Source organism: Scophthalmus maximus, chromosome 17 (assembly GCF_022379125.1).
Source record: "Scophthalmus maximus strain ysfricsl-2021 chromosome 17, ASM2237912v1, whole genome shotgun sequence".
Lineage (NCBI taxonomy): Eukaryota > Metazoa > Chordata > Actinopteri > Pleuronectiformes > Scophthalmidae > Scophthalmus > Scophthalmus maximus.
In genome coordinates this window covers 10,657,892-10,685,857 of record NC_061531.1, presented here as the reverse complement: position 1 = coordinate 10,685,857, position 27,966 = coordinate 10,657,892, and the positions used below count along the sequence as shown (strand labels likewise).

Sequence of the window (27,966 nt, the reverse complement as noted above, 5' to 3'; positions counted from 1 at the left end):
ATTAACAATCATGTTTTCATTTGTGTAAAATCACCTGAAACCAAAAAATAGTTGTACACCGTAAAAGGTAAAACCTATGCTTACCTACTTTACGTTGATTTTGATGTTTTTTATTCATCTAGAACCATCAACAAAAACAAAAAAATAAAATCTGATAAAAATACAAAGACACAAACAGATAAATCACTCAAAACAAGGATGCGTTCGAGAAGGCGCAGGGAGAGGCATAGTGCTTGCACACATAGTCCTGCCCCAAACTTAACATTAGAGTTCTTCACTTATTTCTAACTATCCAGTTGACTCAACTCATGTAATGTGAGTAATGCGCTGCACATTCACTTGAGTAAACTGGACTTGTGTTCCTGGAGTAAATGAGAGCTCAGCGGCGCACATGTGCAGTAGAGCAGCGCAGGAACCATCCACGCGTGTTGGGGGTAGATGGGCGGAGCCCCCAAACTCTGAGTTGTTGTAAAAATAAGTCAAGATCTGTTGTAAGACCTTACAGATGGCAGATGGCACGTGCCGGTAGAATTTCAGTTCTTTTCATTAGGGTTGGTACGGCTGCTGTTGTAACGGATACAATTTGGTACCACGAGTGAAGCTATGTGCACAGTTTGTACAGCCACAGTTGGTATGATAACGGTTCAGAGGAATGTTTACTCTATTCATAAATAATTTATTATACAGTGTTCAAAATAGTGACACTGAATTGAAACTCAATCACAATAATGGATGAGCTGAATATTTCTCAATTAGGGTTATTTGAAAAATTACATTACAGATGATTTCTTTGTCTTTTCAGTAAAAGTGTAGAATTGCAATTTGTTAAAAAGATAATACTGTGGAGTAATCATTCTTTGTTGTGATTTCCTAACTTATATAAGGAAATTAGAGTCCTAAATTCTACTAAGTAAACACAACTATTCAGTTAAATCCGGCTTAATTGAATAGTAATTTTACTTGACATTATTTAGTTGGGACAATTTGACAAAATTAAGCTAATACAACTAAGATTAAAGTGAAATTAACAGACAGATATAAAGTAAATAGCCAATAACATTGGTTGAATACGGAAACAAGAAAAGATTGAGTGTCATGTGAAATAAAACTACACAACACAGAGGATAGGAGTCACAATGAAGGTTTTATAGACGACACTGTGTTTTGCGTACTTTACACATGGTATCAAAAAGGTTCAAAGTAATCACAGATGAAAATAGTCAAATTTATCATAAGTGATAGGGTTGGTGCTGTCTAAGTCAAGTGAAGGAGTGATGTAGTTTTTAAAGGGCAAACTACCTACAATTATCTACAGAAGGAATCTGTGTTCTTGTGGTCTCTGATCATTGCTACGCATTTTGTTTTACTTAGAAGAGGTATCACTGGTATGTTAACTGCAACGATACAGAGAAATATCAAACCACGATATGTAGCGTTCCATAGTCCGATTTGAATAAAAGTCAATACAATGGAAATATAAATGCCGTTGATTTCAGTAACACTGCTTGAAATAAAATAGTGGTTTATTGTGTGTATAGTATGACATTTTTATTCCAATGTCCTGTCGATGAACACATAGTCGGTTTGAAAGTCTTGCCTTGTCATGAAATAAATACATTTCTCTCAGTAAAACAATTGTACCTGTTGTATTTCAAATCAACAGAAAATATAAATATCAGCTTATTTTATAAACAAAGTATAGAGCAAGTAAAAAAAATGATATCCCAAGGCAATGTTGTTTGCTTTCCCTTTGGTACCTATTATGCTTTTGTTTTGTACATTAACATACAAGCAAGAGAATGGTTTAATAACAAAGCCATTATCTATATGTGTAACTTGCATACTGGCAGCACTGTGATCATACGAGCTTCTACTCTGCAACAAATCAGTGACAGTTCACGAATGCCGCATGTCATGCCGCTTCCACTGGGGCAGGACGGTCCAAAAAGAGTCCCAGTTCGTGGACTTTGTATTCCTCTACCCCATCCCTGAGAACGTTAGCCCTGCATAGCTTTAAACAGCGCATCTCTCTTATAAGTAAGTGGATGTATTTGATGCTATGACGGGATCCTCCTCTGTCAGTCCCACCCAAAGTCTTGTCCACTTATCTGGTAGAAACGGTGGTTGAAGGGCCTGTAGAAGTCTCGGAGTCTCTGCAGGACCTCGGAGGGGATCTGGGGATGAGGTCTGCCCTTCGACTTTCCGAGGCAGCGAGGTCTGCTGCTCCCCTCGGGCTTCTTCAAGCAGGGGAAACCTTTGGTCTGGTTGAAGTAGAAGTGTTTGTCTGAAACCACCCTTTTCAGACCCAGGAAGTCCTGGACACGGCCCATCTCCCCAGCTGGGTCAGTTACCAACCGCTCGCCGCTGACAAACAGAAAATGAGACAAGGGGAAGTGCTGGAGCCAGTTCTCCAGATGTTTGGCATAGAGGCCGATGCGCACGGCGCTCCACGTGGTGTCAATCACGCCCGTGGAGGAGTTTTTCAAGGCCAGGCTCTGGAAGGATGGAAGTCCTGGGTTCTTGGACAGTGTCTGGGTGTAGTCAGACACCGCCCGCGTCACAGGATCCCTGACCACCACAATGAGCTTGGTTTGGCAGTTCATAGTGCAGACACGGCCAGGAGCCTCCTTTGTGACAAAGTAGCTGGGGGTTTTCTCCATGGTAATCTGGCCGTCCAGCGTGCGAGGCATCAGGTTCCTAAATGAGAAGAAGAAACTGGTCAGACCTCACCATCTCTGATTGAGCTCTTCCACATATTCATTGATTTCATTTCACAACACTGACATAGGGCCACAACCATATAAAGTTCATATGGATAATGTATTTGTAAACAGCTACCTATGCCAGTGCAGCTGCTCCCCACATCTGGAAACATCCCTAATGAGAGCGGTGAGAGTGAACCAAAACAGTTGTGGGCTATAAAATCTAAATAAGGGGGAACTTATTTATATTTTGTGGGGAGCAAAAGGGAACTGCGGAGTTGGTTTCTCTGTTTACTTGACTATGAGCGACCCCTCTCACGTCACACAGTCCACTGATCAGTTGTTAATATGAAAATATGAATTAGTGCATCTTTAAAAGGGGAGCAATTTGCTTTACCACCACATCATATTGTTTGTCTTCAATGCGCCAGTACGGTCTAAGATGTCACATTGAAGTCAACATTTTTCATCCTCAATTTTCAACTGGAGCAACTTTTTTTTTTCCAACACAGGAGCAGTGGCATCAAGTACAATCTCATTGTTGCACTCGCTAACTTAATCACATGCTGACGTTGGGGAAAATTACACCCAATGATAATGTAAACACATTATAGACATTAAAAGCACCCGAAAGTCTGTGTGATTAAAGCTTCGAGCACGGTTCAGTGTTTACGTTGTAGGGCCCCAGACAGCCCCTCTGAGTCTCACCGTGAGGCCGGCACAACAGGGATGAGTCAAAACCGCAAAGCCTCAAGAACCACTTAACAGCAATTTCCTACAGATTTCCAACCCCCATTCTTCCTGCGAGATCGGCCCCCCCTCACACACTACCCTCGCCTCCCCTACAAGGACCCAACCAGAGCAAAATGGTGCAGGAAGTGCGACCAGGATGGCAAGCTGCTGAGCTCAGCTAGTGTGTCACACATGTGCCAGCAATAAGGAGAGATGCTGTGCCAATGAAAACCCACATGTTGAATTATGCTTTACTATATTACAGTGCAAAGTTTTGCACAATATCCCTGAATAAATCTGCAACTAAACCATTCATTGCTAATCACTGGTTTCTTCTCTACTTGACAAACATCTGTGTGTACTCGCTGGGTGAAAGTTTTCCTCATTAATTTGATTCAACATCATCTCCTCACAGTTCAGAGTAGCCGTCCTGCATCTGACACAGCCTGCCTTTAGTTCAGCAGCACTATCTGGCAAACAAGCGTTGTGGGTTTCGTAACATTTGACCGATCCGGCATTTTCTCATTTATTTGACACCGACGGACTGCGTGAGGCGGAGTTGTGGTGGATTTGAATTTCAGAAAACAAATTGTTTTGCATGTCAAACGGACGATGACAAAAGGGCAAATGAATTGTCTGTGGTTCATTTACTTAACACAGCTCATACTGTGTTACTGGAAACAGGGAGCTTTCGTGTGTGACCTCCTCGAAAATGAGCAATGATGGAGCCGTTTCAGATTGGAAGTCTGCGCCATCCAAGTGTCACTGTGAAGAGGCCATTCAGAAATGTAGATGAATGATGGAGGCCCGATGGAAATTTATATATTAATTTGGTCAGTTATTGTGGTGAACCTGTCTCAGTGATTATTGAAAGGCAGTATTCATAAAGTAACAGTCCAATAGGCTCATTGTTTGTTGTTACAAAAACGACCACTGGTGACAGATATTAATTTAAATTTATTCATTAGAGAAAACCAATGACTTAAAAAACTCCACCCACTCGCATACATGGGGACATGGGGAGCCTTGAACAATTTCAAAGTACACAAGGCTGTGGTTAAATGCAATAGCACTCACTGACTGAACCCATGTCCATCATTTGAAAATGTTGTTGTTCAGCCAAACACTGTTAAATGCCCTAGAATGTTATTTCAAAATCTAGAGGAGGTCTGACATTTTGATAAAACACACATATTCACTTTCTTGCAGTGAGTTAAATCAGATGATCAATACTTATCAGTGACCTATCTGGAGTTGTTCCTGTGTAAGTTTTGAGTTTCACCCCTTTTCCTAAAGTTAAGCCGTTTCAATCCACCCCCATTAAAAGATACTCATCATAAAAGACCAATCATTGATTATTATCTAATGGCCTCTCCCCGTCTGTCTGTCCCCTGTTTATCTGTGTCTGATCAATACGTCTGTCTCTATATGATGGATTGTTCAACATGTGTGTGTGTGTGTGTGTGTGTGTGTGTGTGTGTGTTTGTGTGTGTGTGTGCTTGGTTGTGTTTGTGCACATGAAGCCGACACATTCACACATGCGAGCACAGAGGTGTCAGTGTTTCCCGATGAGACACTGAGCACTCGTCCTCCTCTCTGCGCCCTCCTCCCTCACCCAAAGTCTTGGATTTGTCCTTCCTTTGTATCACTTCAGTAATTGACCAGAAGTTGTCTGTCCATACTTATGAATAGTTGATGAATTGTGGCTCTTGCCCCCCACTCTCCTCTGGTCCCTATCTCGCTCATCACAATCCGTCTCACTATCAGAGAATCAATAAGAGCCATTTTCTGTCATAAATCTGCTCTTGTACATGGTGTCAGGAGAAACTGATCAGGGATGATTAAGTCCTTGTCAATATTCTCATACATGCCATATATGTTTTACAAACACAATGCATATAAAGCTGTTGTTTGCATATAAACATGCAAAAAAGAAGTTACTCCAAGTTTCGGCATGAAGATCGTTTCTATTAGTTGGGCATTGGAAAGTCTCGCTGACTAATAGCCCCAATAGTCTGGAACTCCCTGCTGTTAAAAGGATGTAGCGCTTTTCCTCCCTGAAGTTCTACACCACTGATTACACTACTGATATTTTCTTGGCAGCCTGGGTCAGGCGATTAAATACTAACGCTGGCAACAAGGATGTGGCCAAGAGACTTCCTGGCCCCCCGAGATGATAGGTTCCTCGGCTGAAGTGCGGCAGCAGTGGTGGCCTAACAAATTGGGCACAGATACTGAAGCTCATTTTAGACAAAATAAAAAGGTCCTAAATATCCAATTATCGTGTCATTTCCTTAAACAAATCCTACTAGAGATATACACTGAAACATCTGTGCTGAACAATGACTTGCTGAGGGAGACTTCTGTTCTGACAGGCATCTCCATGTCCAGATGCTGTCTTAGCTGCGGCCCAATTAAAGTGGTGGTGGAAAATCAGTGCTGTAAAAGTGTGAAGTGAACAACAATGTGAGGGGAAACATTTCCCAGCAGTGCTGCTATGATCACAGTTTGACAGAAGGAGCCCCGGGGTCACGGATGGGCCCGTCAGGCTGACAGGATGAACGTGGGAACATCGGTTTACACATGCACGGATAAAACACACGCTGCTATTCCCCTCTGACTAGAAAAACAACAAAACAACTAAATCACTACGAAAGAAACGCCTGTGAGCTCAACAAGCAGCAAATAGAGAAAAGAAAAGTTTGACATTTTGGTAAATCCACGCATTTGTTTTCATGACAGGAGTTCGATGAGAAGACTGATGCCGCTGAGTAAGTGTATAGTTAGTTTGTAGACAGTCGGTTTAGTTTAGCATTAAGACTGGAACAAGGGAGATATAGTGAATGTGGCTCTGTCCAAAGGAAACAAAATCCAACAGCACCTGGTTAACTTATATTTGTTTAATCGGGGGACAAATTACAGTTTGATCTGGGGCTTTTTGTCAAACCATTTTCTTTGGAGAGAACAGTAACATCTTTAATTATCCACTGATGCCCCTGCGACCTGACGGAGACAGCAATACTTAACCCCCAGTAAAACCAAAAAAAAGCGTATGAACTTTTCTTATCTTTAGACTGTGAGGCTATAGCTGTTTGCCCCTATTTCCAGTCTTTGCTAATCTAAGATAAACGGCCGCTGACAGTAACTCCATATTTAATGTAAACAAGAGCACCAATCTAATCTCTCCCTGTACGGTTGCTTTCAGTTTAACCCGGGTGCACTACACAAAGCCCTGAGAATTCACCATAAGCACAACATTGACGCGATAGTAACCAAGACCCTGAACACACGAGAGGATCTGCCATTGTCTGTGGAACAGTAAGGGTGCGTGCCGCCATGTTGTCTATGGGTTCTTTGTCCAAACAGAAACCCGAGCGAGCAACGAGGCCTCAAAGTGTCCGTCAAGAGGTGACTTGAAACACAAATTAACAATGATAATGCCAAACTTGGCCTGAGGATGAGGTTTCAGACTGAACAAGTTACAAACAATATTTCACAACGGCAAATTAAACAATCTGTATGAAACCTTAAGAAGCCTAACATTCAAACACACTTGATGCAGCGTGTGTGTATGTCACACGAGCCCGGAGGTGAATTTCCAGGAGTTGTGCCGAGTCCCATCACCTCCCGCTCCTCCACAGAGGAAGTGGATAGAAACCACATGACGGCAGGAAGACTGTTGCCACCCACAGATTTTAAATTTGTTGTTATGAGCTTGCCACTGTGAGCATATTAGTATGCTGACCTTAGCGTTCAAACAGAACTGATTTTCACAGATTTTAACTCTTTGTCATGTTAAGAACTTCACCTACAAACGGTGTATAATTGGATTTGCCAAATTGCTCTGTAAATACAGTATGGACATAAATAAGTTAACAAAACTATGATTCCGACGAAAGATTTGACATCAACGTTCAGCACTTGACACTTTTTGATACTTGGTGCTATCGGTATATATGTATTCCTCCACAAATAGCCGTTTGTGCCCTTATTCGCAATTCTTGTTATTATTGACCTAATGCTAAACAGAACATTACGTTCGCGGCTCTTTGAGTAATTTATAACAGTTAAGAGAATCAGACTCAGACTTGTTCTTTTAAACCAGGCAACTGTTCACTATGTGTGATAAAGAAATTGTTGTTGTTCTTTATTTATTAAGGGTAATTCAACTGCATTTCCATTGGAAACGGCTGTCTGTATTCGACTCTGTGCTTGTCTTTTCTGAAAAAATGGCAGCGCAACTGAGCATAACTGCCAAGCATTCAAAACATTTCATAATTCACCATTATTTCTTCACACAGCAGTTTCCTCACCAGCAAACTGCAGCACTGAGCTAATGCGACACGACTGGAAACCACCCCAATATTTTACAAGCGGCCCAAAATAGACCACAATGCACCTCAAATTATTATAATTCCCACCATATGGATGTGAGCGTGGGCCTTTGCGAACCTATAACACCTCCAGCCAAAGCCCACCACCATGAAAACATATAGTACAGCGACAGGAACCACTTCCTGGTCTGTTACACTAATCAGCCATGTTTGCCCTCTGTCACTAATGGCCTCGGGGCTGGACACAGATGAGGTGTCGGGAAAATCACCCTCGCTGTGCAGAGCGTTGCCCTGCGTCCATTAGAGTCCACGTTCAGCATTTCAACAGTCAAAAAATCCAGACTGAGATCATAAATATTTCCCACTGCATACTATCATCGAACAGATGAAGCGTATTTAGAAAAGGAGTTAAAGCAACTCATTTTGTTCCATCTTAACTTAACACTGTAGAGCTGATGTTTAGAATAGTATGTATTTGATCAAGATGAATTTGTATTCATCACTACAATGCACTATTAAAGCCATCAGCAAACTGCTTCTGGTCAATACACATGCAGATTAAAAACTGTCCAATCAATACTGTCATGCATTATCAATGCGTGTCTTTTAATATGTCTTACATTTTCAATTTAATTAATGCAAAGATGGCAAAAAAAAGACCTGCAGACTGCAGTGATCTAATTGGTCTCTAGTTTACAAACTGTAAAGGACAGTTAACAAATTGTATACACTATATTACACTAATATGAAAAAGCAAATCTATTAAATATGCATTGATATTTATCTAAAGTTACTCAGAACTATGCAAGGGGTCAAAGGGTATTTTGATGTTAATGCTGATGTCAAAAACCATGACGACATTTTAAAGTTAATGAAAATCCATTCTACATTCCTCCATGTTTAGTAGCAGATTCATAAAACTCAGTCAAAAAGAAAAAGAATGTAGGAGGCAGACAAAAAACAGATGGATAACTTTTGTAGTTTCATTTTGGAAGATATTCCAATCTAAGAAAACCGATACGACTAAAGAATGGTCCTGTGGACCAAAATAATTCTCTCTCATATTCACCTGTTGTTATTACTTCATAGTTCTATTTCCATAAATCAGTTTTTTTTAACGGCCGCTGTCAATTTCTGCATTGCTGACATTTCTGCTTGCCCTTGTGCTGCTGCACTTAAAGGACATGTGCTATATTTTTATAGCTATCCGATCGAGCATGGCCTTTGGTGTCAAGGCAGTAAGTCAACCAATAGACAAGCTGTCCAAATATTGATGAGACTTGGAGCATTTCCTCAAATAGAAATGCATAAATTATCTTTTCATAAATCAGACCAGTCATCGGGTTATTTTGGCTCACGGATGGCTCCAAAGCTTGGCAACAGATTTGAGTTCATCTGTTTTACGGTGAAATAACCACGGCTGGTTCTGCTACGAGACAACAAAAACAAATGTGTTCGTTTAAACAACATCAAGATACGAGAACACAAAAGACCCAATTTGCAGATTACTCATTCCAGGCCACCTCGTGGTGACAAAGCCGTGACAATCAGAACCATTGTGCCATGAAAAGATGAGGGTGGTTTTTTTTCCCGTTTTCTGCGGTGGCTCTCAAGTCCCATCTGAAACTCATCACTCCATGAATTCCTCTTAAACCGTAAAACAACACAGAAAATCGTTAAATCTTTGCTAAATTTTTTGAATGTGCCATTTGTGGCTTTTCCATTCCCGTAATCGGCTCATAGACACACATGCAAACGAGAGGACGGGGCGGAGAAGTCAGACGGGGTGGAGAAGACAGAGAGGGGAGACTGACTGGATCACTCAGATATACAAGCAATGGAAAACACACGAGTGACTACGTTTGTCTCACAGGAGACAACGCTGATGGAACAACTCGACAACACTGCCAACACTGTGTGTGTGTGTGTGTGTGTGTGTGTGTGTGTGGGTGTGTGTGTTGACTGTGTGAGAGCCAACACTCTCCACTGACAGTCAGGTGAGGAGGACTAGGTTGTTCGACATGGATGAGTTCTATTTTTCACCAACACACACACTCACGTACACACACACACACACACACACACCATAACTTCCAGTGGCTTCTTTGTGGGTCACTGCAGATGACAGCAAACTGATTTTCCATGTTTTTCCTGAGATTCAGTGACAACAGGAGAATCATCTTTCAGTGATTTCGATCAAGTTTTCAGCTAAATTCATATCTATGAAAAATATCCAGTTTAAAAAAAAGAAAAACACACCAAAATTTCTGCTGACACTACACGAGAGGCGGGGTACAACCTGTGGACAGGTCACCAGCGTATCACAGGGGAACATCATTCAGAGACAAACAACCATCCACGCTCAGATTCACTGTCATTGGCATGGGCTTACATCGAATGGACGTTTGAATCAATCAACTAATTTAGACTGATCAATAATGAAAATAATCATTATTTACCACCCCTTACTATGATTAATCTGTAAGATTGTGAGACTGTGAGATGGTTGAATAAAATGGGACAGAATAATGTGGGAAGAATGATGGGTTACAAATGTGGTGCGGAGGAGAAGAGTGATGAACAGGGCTGTTCGATAAAGGAGCACAGTGGTAACCTGCATGTGGTGCATGTGTTAGCACTTACACCAGTGTATGTGTGTGTGTGTGTGTGTGCGCGCGCGCAGAGCCCAAAAAAAGAAGAGAGAGAAGAAGCTTTAGCAGCATGCTAAAATTATCAATGGTGAAAGTGTTTCCATGTGTCCTCGTGTTCTCAGTTAAAACACATCTAAGAGAAAAAAGTCAAGAGAAGATTATGTTACACGTCAGTGTTTCACGCACAAACTTGCTACCAAAGTGCTTGTTAATCAGTGGTTTCCGTCCTGTCAGACCCTCACAGGTCCAAAATAGTATTCTGACACTGCTGATGAGTTTGTGCTCAGCTCGGATCTGTAGAACATCTGGGGACGATCCTCTTTATCCGGACCCTAAATCCCTCTTCAGGGCCTTAACTACACACTTAATGATATAGCCCTGGTCCGCCTGGTCACCCCAAATCAGCTGCTGTCACCGTGACAGCAGCTGATGAACGTTTCATCCGCCTGCGTTTCGTGTAGAACCGGAGAACTGCAACATGCAGACAGCGGCATTACATCTGCACTGAGCTATACTTGCTTCAATCAGGTTTGTATCTGTTGTATTTGGGAAGAGACCGTGGAGTTTGTGTACGTCTGGTTTTTCTTCTGCAGAAACCCTTGGGGAACAAGGCGAGAACACTGGAGGTCACGTTGAAGTGTATGAATGGATGTTTGGACGACTGTCGGGAAGATGAACTGCTCCTCGGGGACATCATCCACAAGGAGAATATTGGCTTTATATAGCTGATCTGAATACATCAGCTAGTCAGTGTGTGGTTGTTCTGTCTATTGACAGGTGAATGGACGGCAGCAGGGACATCACTGCTGCTCACCTGACCCTTGGGCCTGCCACCATTCATCGTCCTGCATTGGCTGAGATGCCATTCAGAGCTCTGAACATTTTCCAATCCTATCACGCCTGTGTCATCCATTAGTCAACTTCAGATGAATATATTGCTGTTTATGACAGATTTCAAACTCGCACGCGTGTATATATTAATAAAATGACTGCGCTGCCTACCTGTACCACTCCAGCCCTTTATCGTAGAACCTGTCGAAGAAGTGCGGCTCCGAGCCGACCGCTCTCACGTCCGGGTGGATGCGGAGGAACTCCAGCAGCGCGCGGGTCCCTCCTTTCTTCACGCCGACGATGATCGCCTGCGGGACCTTCTTGGACCCGAAGGTGTTGGACACGGCGATGCCGCTGCTCTGGCCGGTCTCATTTGCGCTGTCCGGTGCGCGGCGGGTCAGGCCCTGTCCGGGCGCGTGCGTCCGCTCCGCGTCGGCGTCGTCGGAGGCTGCGCGGTTCCGGCGAGGCGGCGCGTCGGGCGCGAGACTCGGCGGCGCTCGCAGGTCGTCCAGGACGCGGCGACGGTCGTCCAGAACGTCATAGTCCGTCCTGTCCGAAGCTCGCTGGCTGTACAGAGTCCTCGGAGCCGAATCGCAAATCCCCGTGAGGCAGTAGAAGAAGTACGTGAAGATCAGGACCATGGTAAAAAACACCGAGGCTTTGGACAGCGCCTTTCCAAAGTTGAACCTGACTCGGCATCCACTACATCCCATGAGTTGATCTCCTGCTCAGTGCCAAATGGCCAAACCAGTGACAGCATGCTTCTTCTTCTTCTTCTTCTTCTTCTTCTTCTTCTTCCTATGTCGATCGGACTTGATGCTGTCGAATTCAACTCGCAGAACCTGTTGCGTAAAAGTGAGCCATCACCCGGAGAGCGCCTCTCAGCAGCGAGGTGACACAGTGGATTTGCCAAAAATGACCTTCATAGTCTTTGTCTTCTTCTTCCCAGTAAAGTCATGAACCTGATCCTCCTTGGTCGAGAGTAGGTTTAGTCATTCAACATGACTGTGTGTTTGCATGAGAGACAGAACAGCCTGCTGTGCCAGTGCGCGCTGAGGTGCTCTAATCTCTCTCATTCAAGGTTTCTCCTCTGCTTCTCCTATACGCCCCCTCCTTTTTTTTTTTTTTTTTTGCAAGTCTCCACCCTTCCCATCTCAAGCTATAGCATAAACATGGGTAAACATGGACTCCGCTAGTGGCCTATTTGTTAATTTCCAATTGCAATATAATTCAAATACCCTCCTTTTTTAAAACATTTCTACGCATTTTCATACTAAACCAGTGGCACGCGTGCCCTTTGACGTCTGGTCCCGTGACTTTAAAGTGTGCAAAGAGGTTTACAAGAATCACTCATGTCCTTTTTGCAACAGAATTTGTCCTTTTTGTGGAGAGGGAAAAAAAGGAATTTAGAGCACTTTGTTATGAGCTAAACGCACATCAGTGTTTTACAATATGTAAACTGACTCCGCTTAGGAAAATCCTCCTTGCCCCTTTGAACTCATATGATGGATGTCTCAGTCGGCCCTGAGAATAAGAGAAGCCCGAGGTTGTCTATCCCTGCACCCTGAGACTCAACACTGAGCCATCACATGGCCCAACACAGTGACAAGCCTCCTGACACAAACCTTCAGAACAATGGGCCCCGAAGCGAGGAGGGGGGCCCCTGTGACTGCTCTGCCTCCACTCCATAAAATACAGTATCGGCGTCTGAGAGTGTCACCTTGGGGGCTGTACGGGGAGAATCAGCACCGGGATGTTCCCCTGATTCTGTAAAGCTGGAGCGGGTATTGAGTTTCTTCTGGCAACGGGTTGGAGTTCAGACGTTCAACCTGACTAACACACCGAGGGGCGGCTGCCTGAGTGGATGAAGGGAGAGGGAGGGGAGAGAGGGGGAACACTCACTCACTCACACACTCACACACACACACACACACACACACACACGCACACGCACACGCATACACACAAACACACTCTCGCAGTTACATTTTCAACCCTGGGGCACAGTTTGTTTCAGACAGGGGCGAATTTGGCAGACGCACTGTGTCGGCTAATTGAAGGTTTTGCATGTTTTATCTTTATTCACCTCTCTTCCTCAATATCGCCGGAGAAAACAGAGATAGCTCGGATAACATTTAAGTAAAAGAAAGTTGGACATTTTGTTGTCTTTCTTGTTTGAGAGCCATTGGCCGGCTACTTTAGCTGAGCACAAAGACTGGAAACAAACAAAACAAAAATATATATATATAAAATAAAAAAACTACCAAAAAAACAGTGCTAGAACAAAGGTCTCTGTGCATACTGACATGACCCTGGCAAATATAGAATAATGACATGTTTTGAAGCACAAACAGCCATTGTAAATCCATCCAAGGAGAGGCCAGCCTGGCACAGAGGAATTCACAGCTTTGGAAACGACTGTCTGCTGGCTAGCGGCAGAATTAGTCAGAATGAGGTCAGGATCCAAGCTCTTCTTTCATCAGACATCTTATTTGTTTTTGCCTCACGCTAATTGCTCGAGTCGCAGTCACACTGACAGGTTTGGACCCACAAAATATAAACAGTGAGATTAAAGAAACAAACGGTGCGGCAGCGGTGGTGAGGAAACAAATACGACATGCAAGTTGTGAACTGTGTCTTTCTGTCTGGGAATGAGGTCGGCCCTCATGTCTCTCTGTTGATGTGTTTGTATACATATGTCTCTCTCTTGAGGCTTCAGTCAGTTTACTGTACACTGGCAGAGTGCGTGAATTCCGGCATTGTCTCAAATCAAAAAACGGCCAATGTGCACTCGCCGGAAAGGATGATCGAGTCATGTGACCGCAATTGTCGCCGAAATATATCTGCTGGCTGCTCACTTGACTTAAAATGTAGCCTTTCCCTTTTCTAGTGTGCCCCCTATGACACATTAAGTGGAAATTACAATCATGAGCGCCATCATGTCCCCCCTAGCCACCATTTTCACAAATTTGAAATTACGTTGGTGGTCCCTGCCCCCCCCGCTACATAGCCAAGACGGCGACCATAAGAAGTGCCCATTGTTTGAAACTCAACCCTTCCGACCATGTTGAGTGCACCATGCGGGTGTTTGTACAAGCCAATGATCTCTATATAGCAAGTGTGTGTATGGAGACACAGCATGTTTGCTCACATTCATGTACCATTCATGTATAGGGTTTATGGCATTTACGGTTGCATTCGTGCAGCACAGTCCAGACTATGTATCCGACTGTCGCAGCAGCCGGCAGGTAGACGCTGCTGCTGCTGCTGCATCCCTGTGTTTATTGGGATGTACAGTATAGAGATTTCCATAGCCAGAGGCCTGCTGATGGCGGGTACATGTGTCAGCCATTACAGCAAATTACAAATCTTCTCGAGCAAAAGCAGAATGTTCCACTCTCATTTTGTAATTTCCAGTATGGGGGAAGAAGTTGTCGGGCATTTAAAATAGCCGCAAGATACCCGTCAGGATCCTTAAAGCCATCACGACAGATCTTAGAAACCACGGACCAGGAGATACTCATTTAGCGGTGCAGAGGCATGGCTGTAGTTTCCTACAAATGGAAGCTGGTGCTTTTTTTTTAATGTCTGGAATGAATATCAATGAGGTATTTACTAATAATGAACTCCAGATTGAAGATGTACAGTGTAAGAGTATTGTTCTAACGTTTTGGTTTGGATGTAGCTTTTATGGACTCATAAACCATTTGCCCTTTCATCTCGTTTTTCTGTTCAGTGATGTGGTGAGCAGATTAAAGCGGGGTTATTCCAAAACAATTCATTTTGAAGCTCACATTGTGGTGTCTGAAGTGCAGCTCCTTTGAAGAAAGGGAAGATGTCACAAGCACTCCGCAATATGTTAGCTGCTATATTGTTGAACCCCCAGGTAGTGAATACAAAAGCCAGCAACAAAGCAGAGGATGAGGCCCCGCCCACCTCCCGGAGCCGTCCCGCCTTTCATCTGCAAATTCAAGCAAAATCAGTAAGAATGAGGGCTGGAAGAGGAGACAGTGGAGGAAACAAAATCACTCTGATCTCTCCAACCATATACAATTTTCTGGGCCCCGCATCTTCCTCTCCTCCTCTCGCCCTTCATCCCTTGTGTCCCGCCACCTTCACACAGGTGCATCGATTTTTGTCGCCTCCAGCAGGACTCTTTTTTACACACACAGACTTGCCCTGTAGCCTTAGAGAGACATCACTGAAAAGATGAATGCACTCGAGATCTGAGTAGAGAGATGTTTTCCGGTTATGCAACACCCTCAACGGCCTTGGAAGCATTTAACAGGGTTAGACCCACACAGTGCTTCAAGTCCAACATGGGAGTAATTTATATCTGAGGAGGACTTTGCTGCGATTCATTCCAGCCTCACGAGGGTTCGATTTGGGCAGCACACACCAGCCAAGAGGTTCAGTCAAAGTATAGAAATATAAGCCCACCAATATTTTTCACATAAACAAACACGCATGCAAGCAAGCCGTCCTCGTCTGCTGGGAAGCAGCTGCACAGAGCAATTTTCAATGTGTCTTTCATCCTGGCAATAAAAAAACTAAACTACCTTTCCATGAAGCAAGTCTGTACAGGAGCAGCGTGTGTTTTTTCAAACTCTTATTTACCTTCTCTGGGTGCTTTATTGAAGCAGCAGAATCTATAATATATCTACGACGTACAGGGGGAATTAAACTGAATGACAATCATGTCATCGCACAAGCCGCAGACCCTCTGGGAAAGGCCTCCTTTTCTAATCCGCAGCTCTGCGGTGAAAAGTGGGATCTGGCGGTCGGGTTCCTTAAGTGATATTGGGTGCGTTGGGAAGGGTGGAGGCACGGAGAGAGCAGGGTATGAGGGTAACTTGTGTGTGTGTGTGTGTGTGTGTGTGTGTGTGTGTGTGTGTGTGTGAAAGAGAGTGTCTGTATGTTTGTGTGCTTGACATGAGATGAGTGTGAGTGAGTGAGTGGTTAAAAAAGCGACGACCATGATTAGTTCAGTATAGTGTTTCATGCCTCCCAGCTCACTCTGGTGGATCTGCTCAGGACGTGTGGCTGCAAATCTGACAGAGCCGTGAAGGTGAAACCTCTTTTTCGACAAAGCCTGACCGCACATACGAAGTGTGCAGTTGCACGCATGTGGAAGCCTACTGTTCCACTCTGCGGGCACATGTGCCACTTGCGGTGCCCGATCCCAAACTGTCACTTAGTGAAATGTTTGTGGGCTGCTCCGTGTGGCTTTCCTTCGTCGAAGGGGCCTCGTCGTTTTTAAACGTTGATTGCCATGACGTCAGCCTCAGACCGCAGCCTTGCCCCTTTTATGTGTCACTGTCACCATTTATTTCCGGCCAGTGTGTGAAAAACAACTTTCTTTCCATCTCTGGGATTCACTGACACGAACGGTTGGATCGAACACTGTGCTACTGTTAGCGGGCCAGAACCGCCACCCAGATGGACGTGCTCATTAGTTTTCACACTCACTCAGCATCTGCGAAAACAATTAAAAGATACTAAATGTGTGTGTGAATGTCTCATTATTTAACTGGTGGCTAATGTGCTTTTTCTTTTTTCTGTAAACAACTCGAACCTGGACAGTCTCTGTAAATAAAAATAAAAACAGTCATCAGATGGGTGTTAACAGGCTGTAATTACTGGTGTAAAGCCACAGCAGTTTGTTTCTCCGCGCTCTCTGGAGTTTCCCATGTTTTTCAATTTCCAACCTTTCACATCGACTGTGAGAAAAGGGAGCTGTCATCCTCGAGAAAAAAAAAGTCGCCATTGCCTCAGAGTCGGGTCTGCGAAAATAGTATCACCTGTCCTGTGAGATCCTGCGGGCCAGTGTGTGTGTGTGTGTGTGTGTGTGTGTGTGTGTGTGTGTGTGTGTGTGTGTGTGTGTGTGTGTGTGTGTGAGTGTGGGTGAAAACTGTTTCATGCTGCAGAAACAGGAGATGGGCTTCTACCCTGTGGGGGCTGTCTGCATTTCACAGGAATGTGAAATCATGTGCGACTCAAACAAGCAAACCATCAGCCGGGGTACTGATGGTTGTTTTGGCCAAAGGGGACAGGAGTGTACCAAGTATGTGACCTACCGGGGGGGGGGGGGGGGGGGGGGGGGGGGGGGGAAGGGCCAGTTAGGAGATAAATGAGGTGTAAAAATTGGATATTGCGCAAAGGAGACTGAATCGTAAGCTGTGAAAATGTTGACAATACTTGGACGCATACACATACACATATACATTATGTGCTTTTGAAGCTCATTTTTACAGCAAGAAAAGGGTGAAACAGTTTGCCAGACTCTGAAAGGTAATGAAATCCACCAATAAGAACTTCTAAACCTCAGACTTAAATATATATTATTTTATTTGCAGTCAAAAAAAGACCCCTGTTTACACCTGTAATAATGATTAATTGTTGTTTTATGGCGGGATACTTAACGTCTCATAAATCGTTAAGCCATGTCTAGTCATTTTGGAGTTTGGTTTTTGTACAAAAGAAAGAAATGAGATTAAAGGTGTTGATGACTGATCTTCGTGGTATACTGGGAGATGGAGGATGGAGCTTTGTTTTGTACAGAGACAGAATAGGGGTTCCACCCTTTCCATTCCATGCTAAGCTAAGCTAACTGGCTGCAGCCTCACCAAAAATAGGTCAGAGTAGTATTACAGTTTTCATTACTCTCGGGGGTATAGAGCAAATTTTTCCTGAAATGTCAAATGAATTCTGTAGCTTATGGTGCAAGGATTTTGATCAAGACTTTTACAAATCTGTGTTTGTGGGAAAACTGGATATCTGTTCGATTTAGTTAAAACACCACACACACATTGTTGTAAAGCTAATAGTCGTAACGGGTTCTCTGGGAACATAATTCCTGTGAGAATGTATTTTGTGGCTTCTTTTTAAAAACACACACACACACACACACACACACACACACACACACACAGTCAAATCCTCTCCTTCCTGTGTCTCTCATCTGGTCTCACTTTTGGTTTTGAGGTCTCTCTGTTTTTGGGGGACACAGCGAAGCTGCCGGTCCCAGTGACTGCAGGAAGGGTTTTCTGTGGACTTTGCCCAAAATACATTTAAAATTAATTTGGATTCTGTTCTGACCATGCAATCATTGCTTTTCTGCCCGTGGAGTTAACCCAGCATCTTCACTTTGTCTTTACTTTTGGCGCAAACACTGTGTTCTCCACACAGGCCAACGGGGAGAGGCTGCATGAGGGATCAAGAGAAACAATTAGTGCAGAGTGACTGACAGCTACGATCGGAGTGTGTTTGCTCTACTGGCACAACAGTAAAAGAATGAGGTGTAAATGTGGAGAATTAAAGTTTGTGTGGGCCAAGTGTTGATGTGGAAGGAATATTAATCATGTTTCAGGGATTATTTTGGATATATAAAAGCCGCTGCTGAGTGATAACTCGAGAAAGATTGTTGGCTCTGTTACATTCTTCGAGGGTAATCAATGTGTGTTTGTGTGTGTTTGTGTGTGTTTGTGTTTGTGTTTGTGTGTGTGTGTGTGTGTGTGTGTGTGTGTGTGTGTGTGTGTCGCACAATAGGTGCTGAGGGGCATAAAGCTGTATAATTGCGTGGAATTCCCCTCCTTCATGCGATGAGGGGGATCCAGATGTGTTCTCACAAACAAGCGCACGTTGAAAACTTCTTTTAATTCCAGTAATGTTATTATTAAGAGTAAAATACAGTGTCACAGAAGCTAGATGTGCTTTAAAAAAGGAAGCTTTTTCGATTTGTGGTGGAGAGGAGTCACTTAGCTTAGCATAAAGACTGGAAACAGGGGGCAAAAGTTAACCTCGCTCTCTCCAAAGGAAACAAAATCCACCTAGCAGCGCCTCCAAAGCTCATTAATCAAAGTTTGAAGTTATAGCTCATATCATTTGTACAAAAAACAAAGTGTCAGCTGTGTTTTCATCTCAACAACAACTACGAATTTGAGTTGGGAGGGGTGCGAGTGGAAGAACCATTTAGCAACCGTTTTTTCAAAAGCGTTTGAATGTGTCCAATGAGCTTCATATTCATACTAGAGATGAAACGACTACAAAGAATTTCAAAAAAGGGGGTAAAAGGACTGTGAAGGGACGCAAAACAATCACAAATAAACTCAAAATAGCCACAAAGAGACGCAACATGTCGATCAAAAGCGTGAGATTATCACCTACATAACTGTCTCACAATGCTGGGACTGATGTAGATTACAGGGTCCCGATTGGGTTATAATCACTGAGGAGAATATAAAAGAGCTCAGGCACCTCTGAACATTTTCTGCACAGAAGTTAGCAATCAGCATAACCAAAGGAGCAATTTTCAATCTTAGGACCACCCGGTTCGGGCCTGTGGGGGGTTTCGGGGCTCACAAAAGTTATGTAAAGCTCCTATTTACACACGTGTTGTAAACACACACATACGCACATCGAGAAAAGTACAATACAAGGGTAAATGGTTTGCACTCATAGCACGATCTGGATCTCAAACTGGGGGGGAAAAAGCGGGATTACTAAACAAGATGACAGAGGATGAGCGGCCACAAATTGAGGGAGCTGGGATTAGCTGGGGGTAGTTCGGGCAGAGGGGTGGGTGGGTGATAGGGAGACAGTCTGTGGCACCGTACCCAGGGAAAGAGGGAGGTAATTGCTTTTCTTCTCCGCCGCAGTGATCAGCCTCTGTCTGCATAAGCGTGTTTGTGTTAGCGTGCCGTCAAAGGCCTGACTCTTCAGGACACGTGCTGACACAAATACGACATTTTCCACAGTCCACCGCTGCTCTGACTATCTGCGAACCGAGCCTCCTTTTAAATCATTCCACTGAAATCCAGAGCTGCCCTGATATTTCCACATACTCTGGAGGCAGCGCGTTTGATAAATGTTTCCTGGCCTCTGGCACACTTTTGTCAAGAGACTCCATTTGACCATTCTCACCAGCCCCCCCCCCCCCCCCCCCCCAATACGGCAAACACAAACTAGAAAAGAATTGCTGTTTGGCAATGGAGGACACAGCTCGTCCACAGTTTCTTTCTGGATTATTGTGGCTACCTTTGGGGCCTTTCAAAACTACTGTCGTCTCTGATCAAAGCAGATTTTTTTTTTTAAAGTTGACATGTGGGCACAGAATCAGCCCGTGTTAATCTCCTGTTTTAAACCTTCTCTCTTATCCCTCAGTCAACACAGCAGCATCCCCAAAAATGAGGAGCTCTCTCCGTGATCTACACGAACAAACCCTGCGCCACACACCTGAAGTCTTCTTTGAAGTTGCAGACCGACCGGTGCTGCTGTCTTCGGGTCCCATCTCCCTGAAACAGATCGGAGTGCCGATAGTGAGAGATGTTTGAAAAATACATATATGTTCAAGCCCCTCGGTGTTACTGAAGCTGGCGGAGCTCAAAAAGCAGGAATGTGATCATGTGATAAAGATGACAATAAAGCAGCTGAAGCCATTGAAAGTCCACATATTGTTTGTTTTCCCACTGGAGCCCTCATAACTGGGATTTTTACAGGGCGCTCTTTGGCTGTGCTGTGCAAGTTTGCATCCTGCAAAACCCTCTCTCACATGTTTAGACTGTTGACATTTTTGTTCGAGTGAAAAGAAATTTGAGGTTTCCCATTGTTTCTTCCTCGTCTTAATTGTATTTTTATTATTCCTCATTCCACATTTGCAGTGTTTATAACCAATACGGCCCATAAAGATATGCGTGTTATATACCCACACCACATAAAATCTGTTTATACACTCGGTAAACTACACATCATTTTATATTGTGGTTCACTGCTTGGCCTTGCCAGAGAGGATGGGCCAAAATGTCCTCATTTTGGTTTTCATACTTCTCCCTCGCTTTCAAACACACGTTACACCGGACGGAATTACAACGATGCCCGACCTGGGCTGGCTGCAGTTTCCAGAACTTTCCTTTGATGCAGGGCGGAAATCACATTCCAGTGTCATGTATAAAAGCTTTGTTTATCCTTTCATTTAATCACTCAGTGGGAGACAGATGTTTGGCTAGTGTATGTATTTACGTCTGAAACATGTGGAGGGCAGCCCCACCGGTGGATGGAGACATCATATATATATATGTATGTGCTGCAGATATTACTGCTTGATGAAAGGAGTTTCTCTCTTTCGGTAACAGTCACGCATCCAGGAGCTTCATTCCTCCCACAAAGTGCTCACAGCTCCTGTGGTGTTTGAGGCAGAGCCGCTGGATGACAGATGTTTTGAGGGAACACTACCTCAGTGAGGCTGGACACACTGTAGTGGTATGTGGATGCAGAATGAGACTCTGTGGCTCAAAACTGAAGCAGGTGCAGGTGTCCCGTAAACATCCACATCCAGGCAACAGGCTCACATGGGTCACAATCAAAACAAGATGTCCCGCTGGACGAGTCAGTCTGACAAACGTGCGCTCAGTCGGACCTCGAGGCTCCGCCGGCGGGACCGGTGAAGGCTTTGGAGTAATAGTGGTTTAATGTAATTAGGGATCATGTTTGCAGGATGAGCCCCAGAGGTCAGTGGAAGAAAAGTGGGGCCTCTCTCTTGATTCTATCAGAGGATTACCACTTCCTCCTTCCTGTTTACTTCCTCTTGGCCATACAGCTGTGCCCAGAATCCAGCCAGAAAAGAGGGTTCCTGCAGATAGCGAACGTTAATTACAGTCCCGTGTTCAGGGCCATTTCCTTTTCGTCTTCATCTCTCATTCTCACATTTAGTTTATCTCTGCGTTTTGGTTTCCTTTTCCGTCTGTTGGTGGGTGTCTAAAGCTCATCCCTTCTCAGACCCCCCGTCTTCCTCTTCCAGACTTCTCCCCTCGAGGAAAAGTTGAGTCTGTGTGCCAGCTGTGTGGCAATACAATGCACAGCAAAATCTAATCAGCCACAAGTTTTACTGACTGAATGAATGAAGAGCTTGGGATGAGGCAGCATTAGCAGGTGAGCTGAAAGCCAGGGAGAGGAGAGACTTTAAATATACTGAGCTTCACTTCACGTTAAAAGAAATAAAAATACACAAAAGCACATTGCACGCACACATTTACAACAGCAGCTTCCTCTGAGGTGACGAGTTTCTATCACATCAAATGAATAAAGTTGTCTGTGCTTCAAGTTCTGTACATTCATCTATGAATGTTTGCACTTCCTTTCTTAATCCCCCGGCCGACGCCGAAGCTTTCATCTCCCCCTCTGATCTTTCAGCTTTTGAAATGAGCATCTCCACACCTGCTCATCCCAGACATTTACACAGCACCAGAGCTGTTGAACCCCCCCGCATCCTCCCTTTTGTTTGGAATTCCACCTCTCCACTGCAGCCAAGAAACGGGTTACTGAGTTATCTAGAAAACTTTGCCGAGTGGAAAAACACACAACCTCCGCACATCTCGAACATGGACTGATATAAAAAAAGCGGGGTTTTTTGTCCCGGTAACTCTGAATAACTCTGTGAATCGGTTTACTAAAACAGGCCAACAGCGTTTTGGGGGAGACGGCGAGTGGGCACATTACTTGCAACCCTTTTCGAATGGAGACCTGCTGTTTAGACTTTTACTGTACGTTTAATCAGTGGATCCTGGCAAATTAACAGAGAATGTTGACTAAATGACATTCACATGGAAGGTCTTCTGTAATTAAAGGTACCTTTGCAAGATATTGTCTTTCATTCACAATGGTAATGAGAACAGTCATATGTTCCTTTAAAGTACTGAATTGTGCATATGTTTTGAGCGCTGCAGATGGTTAGGTTCTCATCTGTGCCATCAGAGAGGCATCTGATTGGTCCCATTCTGTCAGTCTGCAGCATGACAACGACCACAAACACACAAAGCCAGTCGAGTCAAACACAACTACCTTCAGCAACAAAGATGAACAGGGAGTCCTGCAGCAGATGGTCTGGCCTCCACAGAGCCCTTCTACGAGCATCCTGGACTCAATGTGGGATTACACGAAGACGGAAGACGCCTAAACAAGCAAGCTCTCCAAGATCCTGGAAACAACCTGCCTGACAAGTAAAATGAGCCAGGTAGATCTGGTGCTGTCACTGATAATACTGCTTGGATTTAGAATTTTTTTTCAATTAGTCATTGCATTATTTTTAAAAGCATCCTCGCTTTACTTTTATTTCCTAAAACCTTTGCACAATATTGTACATATTCATTCTATCCCCAAGGACAAACTACTTTACTGTATGTCCACAGTGATGCATTAGTTCATCTAGTAGATTTTTTGGTCAGATTGCACCATCAACTGATGGAGTCATGCAACTGCACCTCTGAAGAACATTTTGAGATCTCTCATTGCACATTCAACATATGGTAGATTCATTTGCACAGAGGCCTGCAAACGACGTGTAAAACTCAGACAAACCAGCTCCATGTTCTCGTAAAGCTTTAATTCGTAATAATCAAACATAGTCTTTGCCAGAGAGTGAAGTTAAACATTAAAGCACACCGTACAAATTAATGTGGCCGAGTTTAGATGACCTATTTTTTTCCTCTTTTTTAATGGTTTACAAAAAGTCATTGAGGTCAGACTGTTTTTTTTCTGCTCAGTGAGGCCAGAGTCCATCAGTGCCCAGGAGACCTACCAGGGCTTGATCGCAGGGCACTTCATCCACTGTCTGCACCGACCCAGCAGAACACCGTCTCCTCTTTCACAGCTCACCTTTCTGTCCATCAACCTTTTCTGTGGAGAAGAAGAACAGGTGAAAACAGTGGATTAGAGGTGGGTGATAAGGACGTAAACTGCTTTAGCACCAGCTACATAAGAAACCACAGACTGGCTCACCTTTAGGGACGAACACCAGTGAGCTGCTGAATATTCAGAAGCGTGACAGCCCTTCTCTTGGTCCGTCATACAAGAACTCGTGGCCCAAGCTGCTGCCACACTTTCCACAACAAACCTGTGGCATTTCAATCCAGAAGATTTAAATCAAAAACTCTATACCTACAGATCACACGATTAATAACAAGCACAATGTCAGGAGTAATCTCCAATTAGTCATATTTTAACAAACATTAAGCAGTGTGACTTTTGCATAATCTACCTTTATGGGTCCCCATGCCTCAGGGTGTTTGGACACGCTGTCCTCGTGGATCGTTTCTGAGAAAGCCGGCCAAGGAGACGAGTGCTCAAACTTTGACTTGCTGGAAAATAACTTGTGCCCACATTCAGAACACACGTATATACCTGAGAGGCAAAAAAACAAGTACCATGGGCTTTTCTTTATAATCCAGTGGGGCTCATTTCCCCTTGACCTCATGTTTATTTTTGGGTCACTCACCAGGTTGGAAGAGATTCTTGTATTCTTCTCCCCCAGAAAACGAACAATACGACATCTCATCTGTATCTTTCAGTCCCTTAAAAACCAAAAGTAATTTTCCTTTCAGTTAGTTCACAAACAAGTTTGCAAAAAGTCAACTGAGCTAAGCAGGTCTGTCCAGAACAGATCATGTGTCAACAGATCTTTCCTGCTTGTGTAACACCTGATCTTATTCCCATTAGTTCCACAGGATGGCAGCACTTACACCCCCCAGCAGTTGTGTGAATGCAAAAGCCAGGTTAATAAAATAATAAATCAAATGATAATGTCAATGTATATGGCAAGTAAAAAAAAGTGGAGCTCTTCTATTTTCTAGAGGAAAATAAACAGCATATTAAGTTCTCATCTAGAAAGTGTTATAATATTTAACGACAACATTATAAAGTATTTACCAGCAAAAATATAGAGGGAGAGTATTGTATTTTTAATCAAATATATTTATTTCAGTTCGTTGCATATTAGTCATTTTGATACATTTCCATAAAGCTAAAGAGTGATGTAGAAAGCAGCAGCTAGAGACGCCGATAGTGTTGCCATCAGCATTATTTTGAATTCATGATAATCCCACTTAATGTAAGTCTTTTTCTACATTCAGCATATCAAACTAAAAACATGTTGATAAATAAAAAACAGAATTAGACCCTGGGAAAAAGGATCATCTAGTCTCAGATTCAGTTTTGTAAGCTACTCTTTTCTGGTACATTTGTTCCGTTATCTTGTCAGTGTCAGAGCCGTACAACTACAGCAACAACTGCTAAGGTAAATGAACTCACATGTAAAATACAGCTCACAAACACGACCCATAAATACAATCTAAGTGTGTGAGACAGTGACTGTGTCACCAGTGAGGTGATCCTGTTTTCTGAATCTGTGTTGATTGCATAATAAAAAAGGTGCTGAGACCAGTCCCTTGTTCTTTGCTGTCCAGTGAGGCCACATATCCATCAGAGGCCTGGGGCTCCCAGATTGGGCTTTGTTCCAGAACTCCTCATCCACTGGCCGCACCTTCAGCAGCACAAAGGAACTCCTACAATCCCAGCAACACGTCCCCCAGCCCGCTCACCTTACTGTCCATCAACCTTATCTGGGGAGAGCAAAAAAGAGACAGGGGGAGCGACGTGGGGTTGTGAAGGAGTAGTTTTCCAGTAAACGCATCTCAATATTAATGGGCACGGTTTCTGAATAGAAACTGTTTCAACTAAACCAGTTTCAGAATATGAGGCAACACATCTGTTGGGGCAAAAAAAAGTGTGAAGAGTTTTACATACCTTCAAATTAATTCCATAAGAACCCTGTTAGCTAACCACATGGTATTTGCAGAGCATCTCTCAAAATATTTCTTTTACCCTATTTTACATGGTATTTAAAATCAAAAGCATAAAACTTGGTATTATCACATTTAAAGGGTAAAAATGACTCCACTGGTGGTTGCATTAAGACACTCAATTGCTGTTCGCTCAATGTAGATACGGCATCTGCAATAAAGCTGGTGTCAGTGTAATAATCTTGACTGTTTTTTTACCTTTAGGGACGAACTTCAGTGAGCTGCTGAATATTCAGAAGCGAGACGACCCTTTGGCTGGCCCGTCATTGACAAACTCATGGCCCAGTCCATTTCCACACTTCCCACAGCTCACCTGCAACAACATATCATGCATCTGAATAAGAACTTCAGTAACTTAAAATATGTTGCTTTCATTGGGCACACAAGCTTAATATTGTGTGTGGTGCCTGGGCTTGAAATAAAAAGAAACACATGCACACTCAGCTCCGACAGAAAGGTTCGAGGTAACTGATGGTACCTTGTACGCTCCCGGTCTCTCCTTGTATTTGGACACGCTGTCCTCGTGGATGGTCTCCGTGAAGGCCGGCCACGGAGACGAGTGCTCGTACTTGGAGCGGCTGGAGAACAGCTGGTGGTCACACTTGGTGCAAACATAAACCCCTAAAGAGGAGTAAAGGATGGGAGATGATGACTGATGATGATGTGCAACATAACAAGAGAAAATACTTTTAATACAGATCTTACTTAAAAAACTACCTCAGCACAACATAGTTGATTTCAGCTTCTTAAATGTGATTATTTTCTGGTTTTCTTTGCTCCTCAATGAAAGTGAACTCCATAAATATGGTTTGTGGATTCAAAAAAACATCATCATCTTGGGGTTCAAGAGACACGATCAACATTTTTCATCCTTTCATGGCCCAAACAAGCAGCAACTTCTGGGCCGTATACACTTTTAGCATTGAAAAGTGCTCTATAAATGAAATTTATTATTATTATTATTACATAAGCAGTCTCAGTTTCAATTTTTAATTCATGTTATGACACCAATTACTTAGGAAACACTAATTACAAACCACAAAAACTAATACAAGGCTTTCCAGGCCAGTCTTTCCCCCTCTAATAAATCAAACGAGAGGATACAGGTAGGTTAATATTATACTTGGCTGCCGCCATAATACTTATTACAGTCACTTATGATCATATCTTGTTTTGTATCACTTTATACTTTCAATTAACTTACCACTTTAACATATAATATTATATATCTTTGAAATGTTCATTTCAAATCGTAACATTTTTGTAGACGGAAGTCGAACTTCTCATCACTGAAGCAAACAAAGATCCTGTTTGATAACACAGCTGTTGTGTAACAGGAACACGGGTTACACAAGTTTACAGGCTAACAGGGTTTTTTCAGCGTTTCCATTCCCCGAAATTGAGATTTTCTGTAAGATTATATATATATTTTAAAGTGATAACAACTCCCACAAGTTGTAATCGGTAGTTACAGTCAGTCGGAGCGACGACGGATGATTTAGTCCGATTTACAGACTGATGTTTTCAAAGTTCTTCAGCCTCACAGAGAACAGTTAGCTAACCCCGGCTAGCTAGGTGTCGTTAGCTCAACTTCTGCTAAAAGACAAACTGCTCTGCGTGAATTCCGAACAAAACACAGGAAGAGTCAGAGTTGTGAAGGTACCTGGTTTGAAGTGGTCTTTGTAAACCTCGCCGCCGAAGAAGGAGCAGAACGTCATGACTTCTCTCCGAGAGGTAGTGTGTCTGAATAACACGCCTCACGCTTTAGGAGGTAGTCGTTTAGCAACAACATCACTTCCGGTTTGAGTCGTCCCTTCAAAATAAGACTAATTTATGAATAACTAGAATTACCGCTCGTGTGCGCCTCTCTTATTGTTCAGTGTAATGTCTTGTCTGTGTAAAAAAAAAATCCACACGGGGACAATATAGTTTAATATCCTGCCTTTTAACATTTCATTCAGTTAATCTTTTCCTGGTGTTTGCCACTTAGTCGAAATATTATTTACACTGATATTATCCGTCGCAGTCTGTCAAAACACCCAGCACTGCACAAAGCTGGACTGTATGTCTGTTACTACAAGGCTGT

General features: G+C 43.4%; 2 protein-coding genes, 1 long non-coding RNA gene and 1 pseudogene across 3 annotated transcripts; 1 reads left to right on the top strand and 3 right to left on the bottom strand.

The window, feature by feature from the left end:
* Positions 1-1,124: 1,124 nt before the first annotated feature.
* Positions 1,125-15,025, bottom strand: LOC118288867 (heparan sulfate glucosamine 3-O-sulfotransferase 6-like). The gene is made up of 2 exons (XM_035615434.2): positions 11,422-15,025; positions 1,125-2,697 (listed from the first exon to the last, which is right to left on the bottom strand). The coding sequence occupies exons 1-2, from the start codon at positions 11,961-11,963 to the stop codon at positions 2,079-2,081; spliced, it is 1,161 nt and encodes a 386-aa protein (XP_035471327.1). The 5' UTR covers positions 11,964-15,025; the 3' UTR covers positions 1,125-2,078.
* Positions 15,026-15,049: 24 nt separating this feature from the next.
* LOC118288877 lies at positions 15,050-24,423 on the bottom strand (annotated as a pseudogene).
* Positions 22,877-26,323, top strand: LOC118288880. The gene is made up of 2 exons (XR_004785934.2): positions 22,877-23,257; positions 23,787-26,323. It is a non-coding gene; the product is annotated as an uncharacterized LOC118288880 (long non-coding RNA).
* On the bottom strand, positions 24,976-27,693 carry LOC118288878 (methionine-R-sulfoxide reductase B1-A-like). Its single transcript, XM_035615453.2, has 4 exons — positions 27,544-27,693; positions 26,359-26,501; positions 26,079-26,193; positions 24,976-25,640 (listed from the first exon to the last, which is right to left on the bottom strand). The coding sequence occupies exons 1-4, from the start codon at positions 27,596-27,598 to the stop codon at positions 25,621-25,623; spliced, it is 333 nt and encodes a 110-aa protein (XP_035471346.2). The 5' UTR covers positions 27,599-27,693; the 3' UTR covers positions 24,976-25,620.
* Positions 27,694-27,966: the final 273 nt, after the last annotated feature.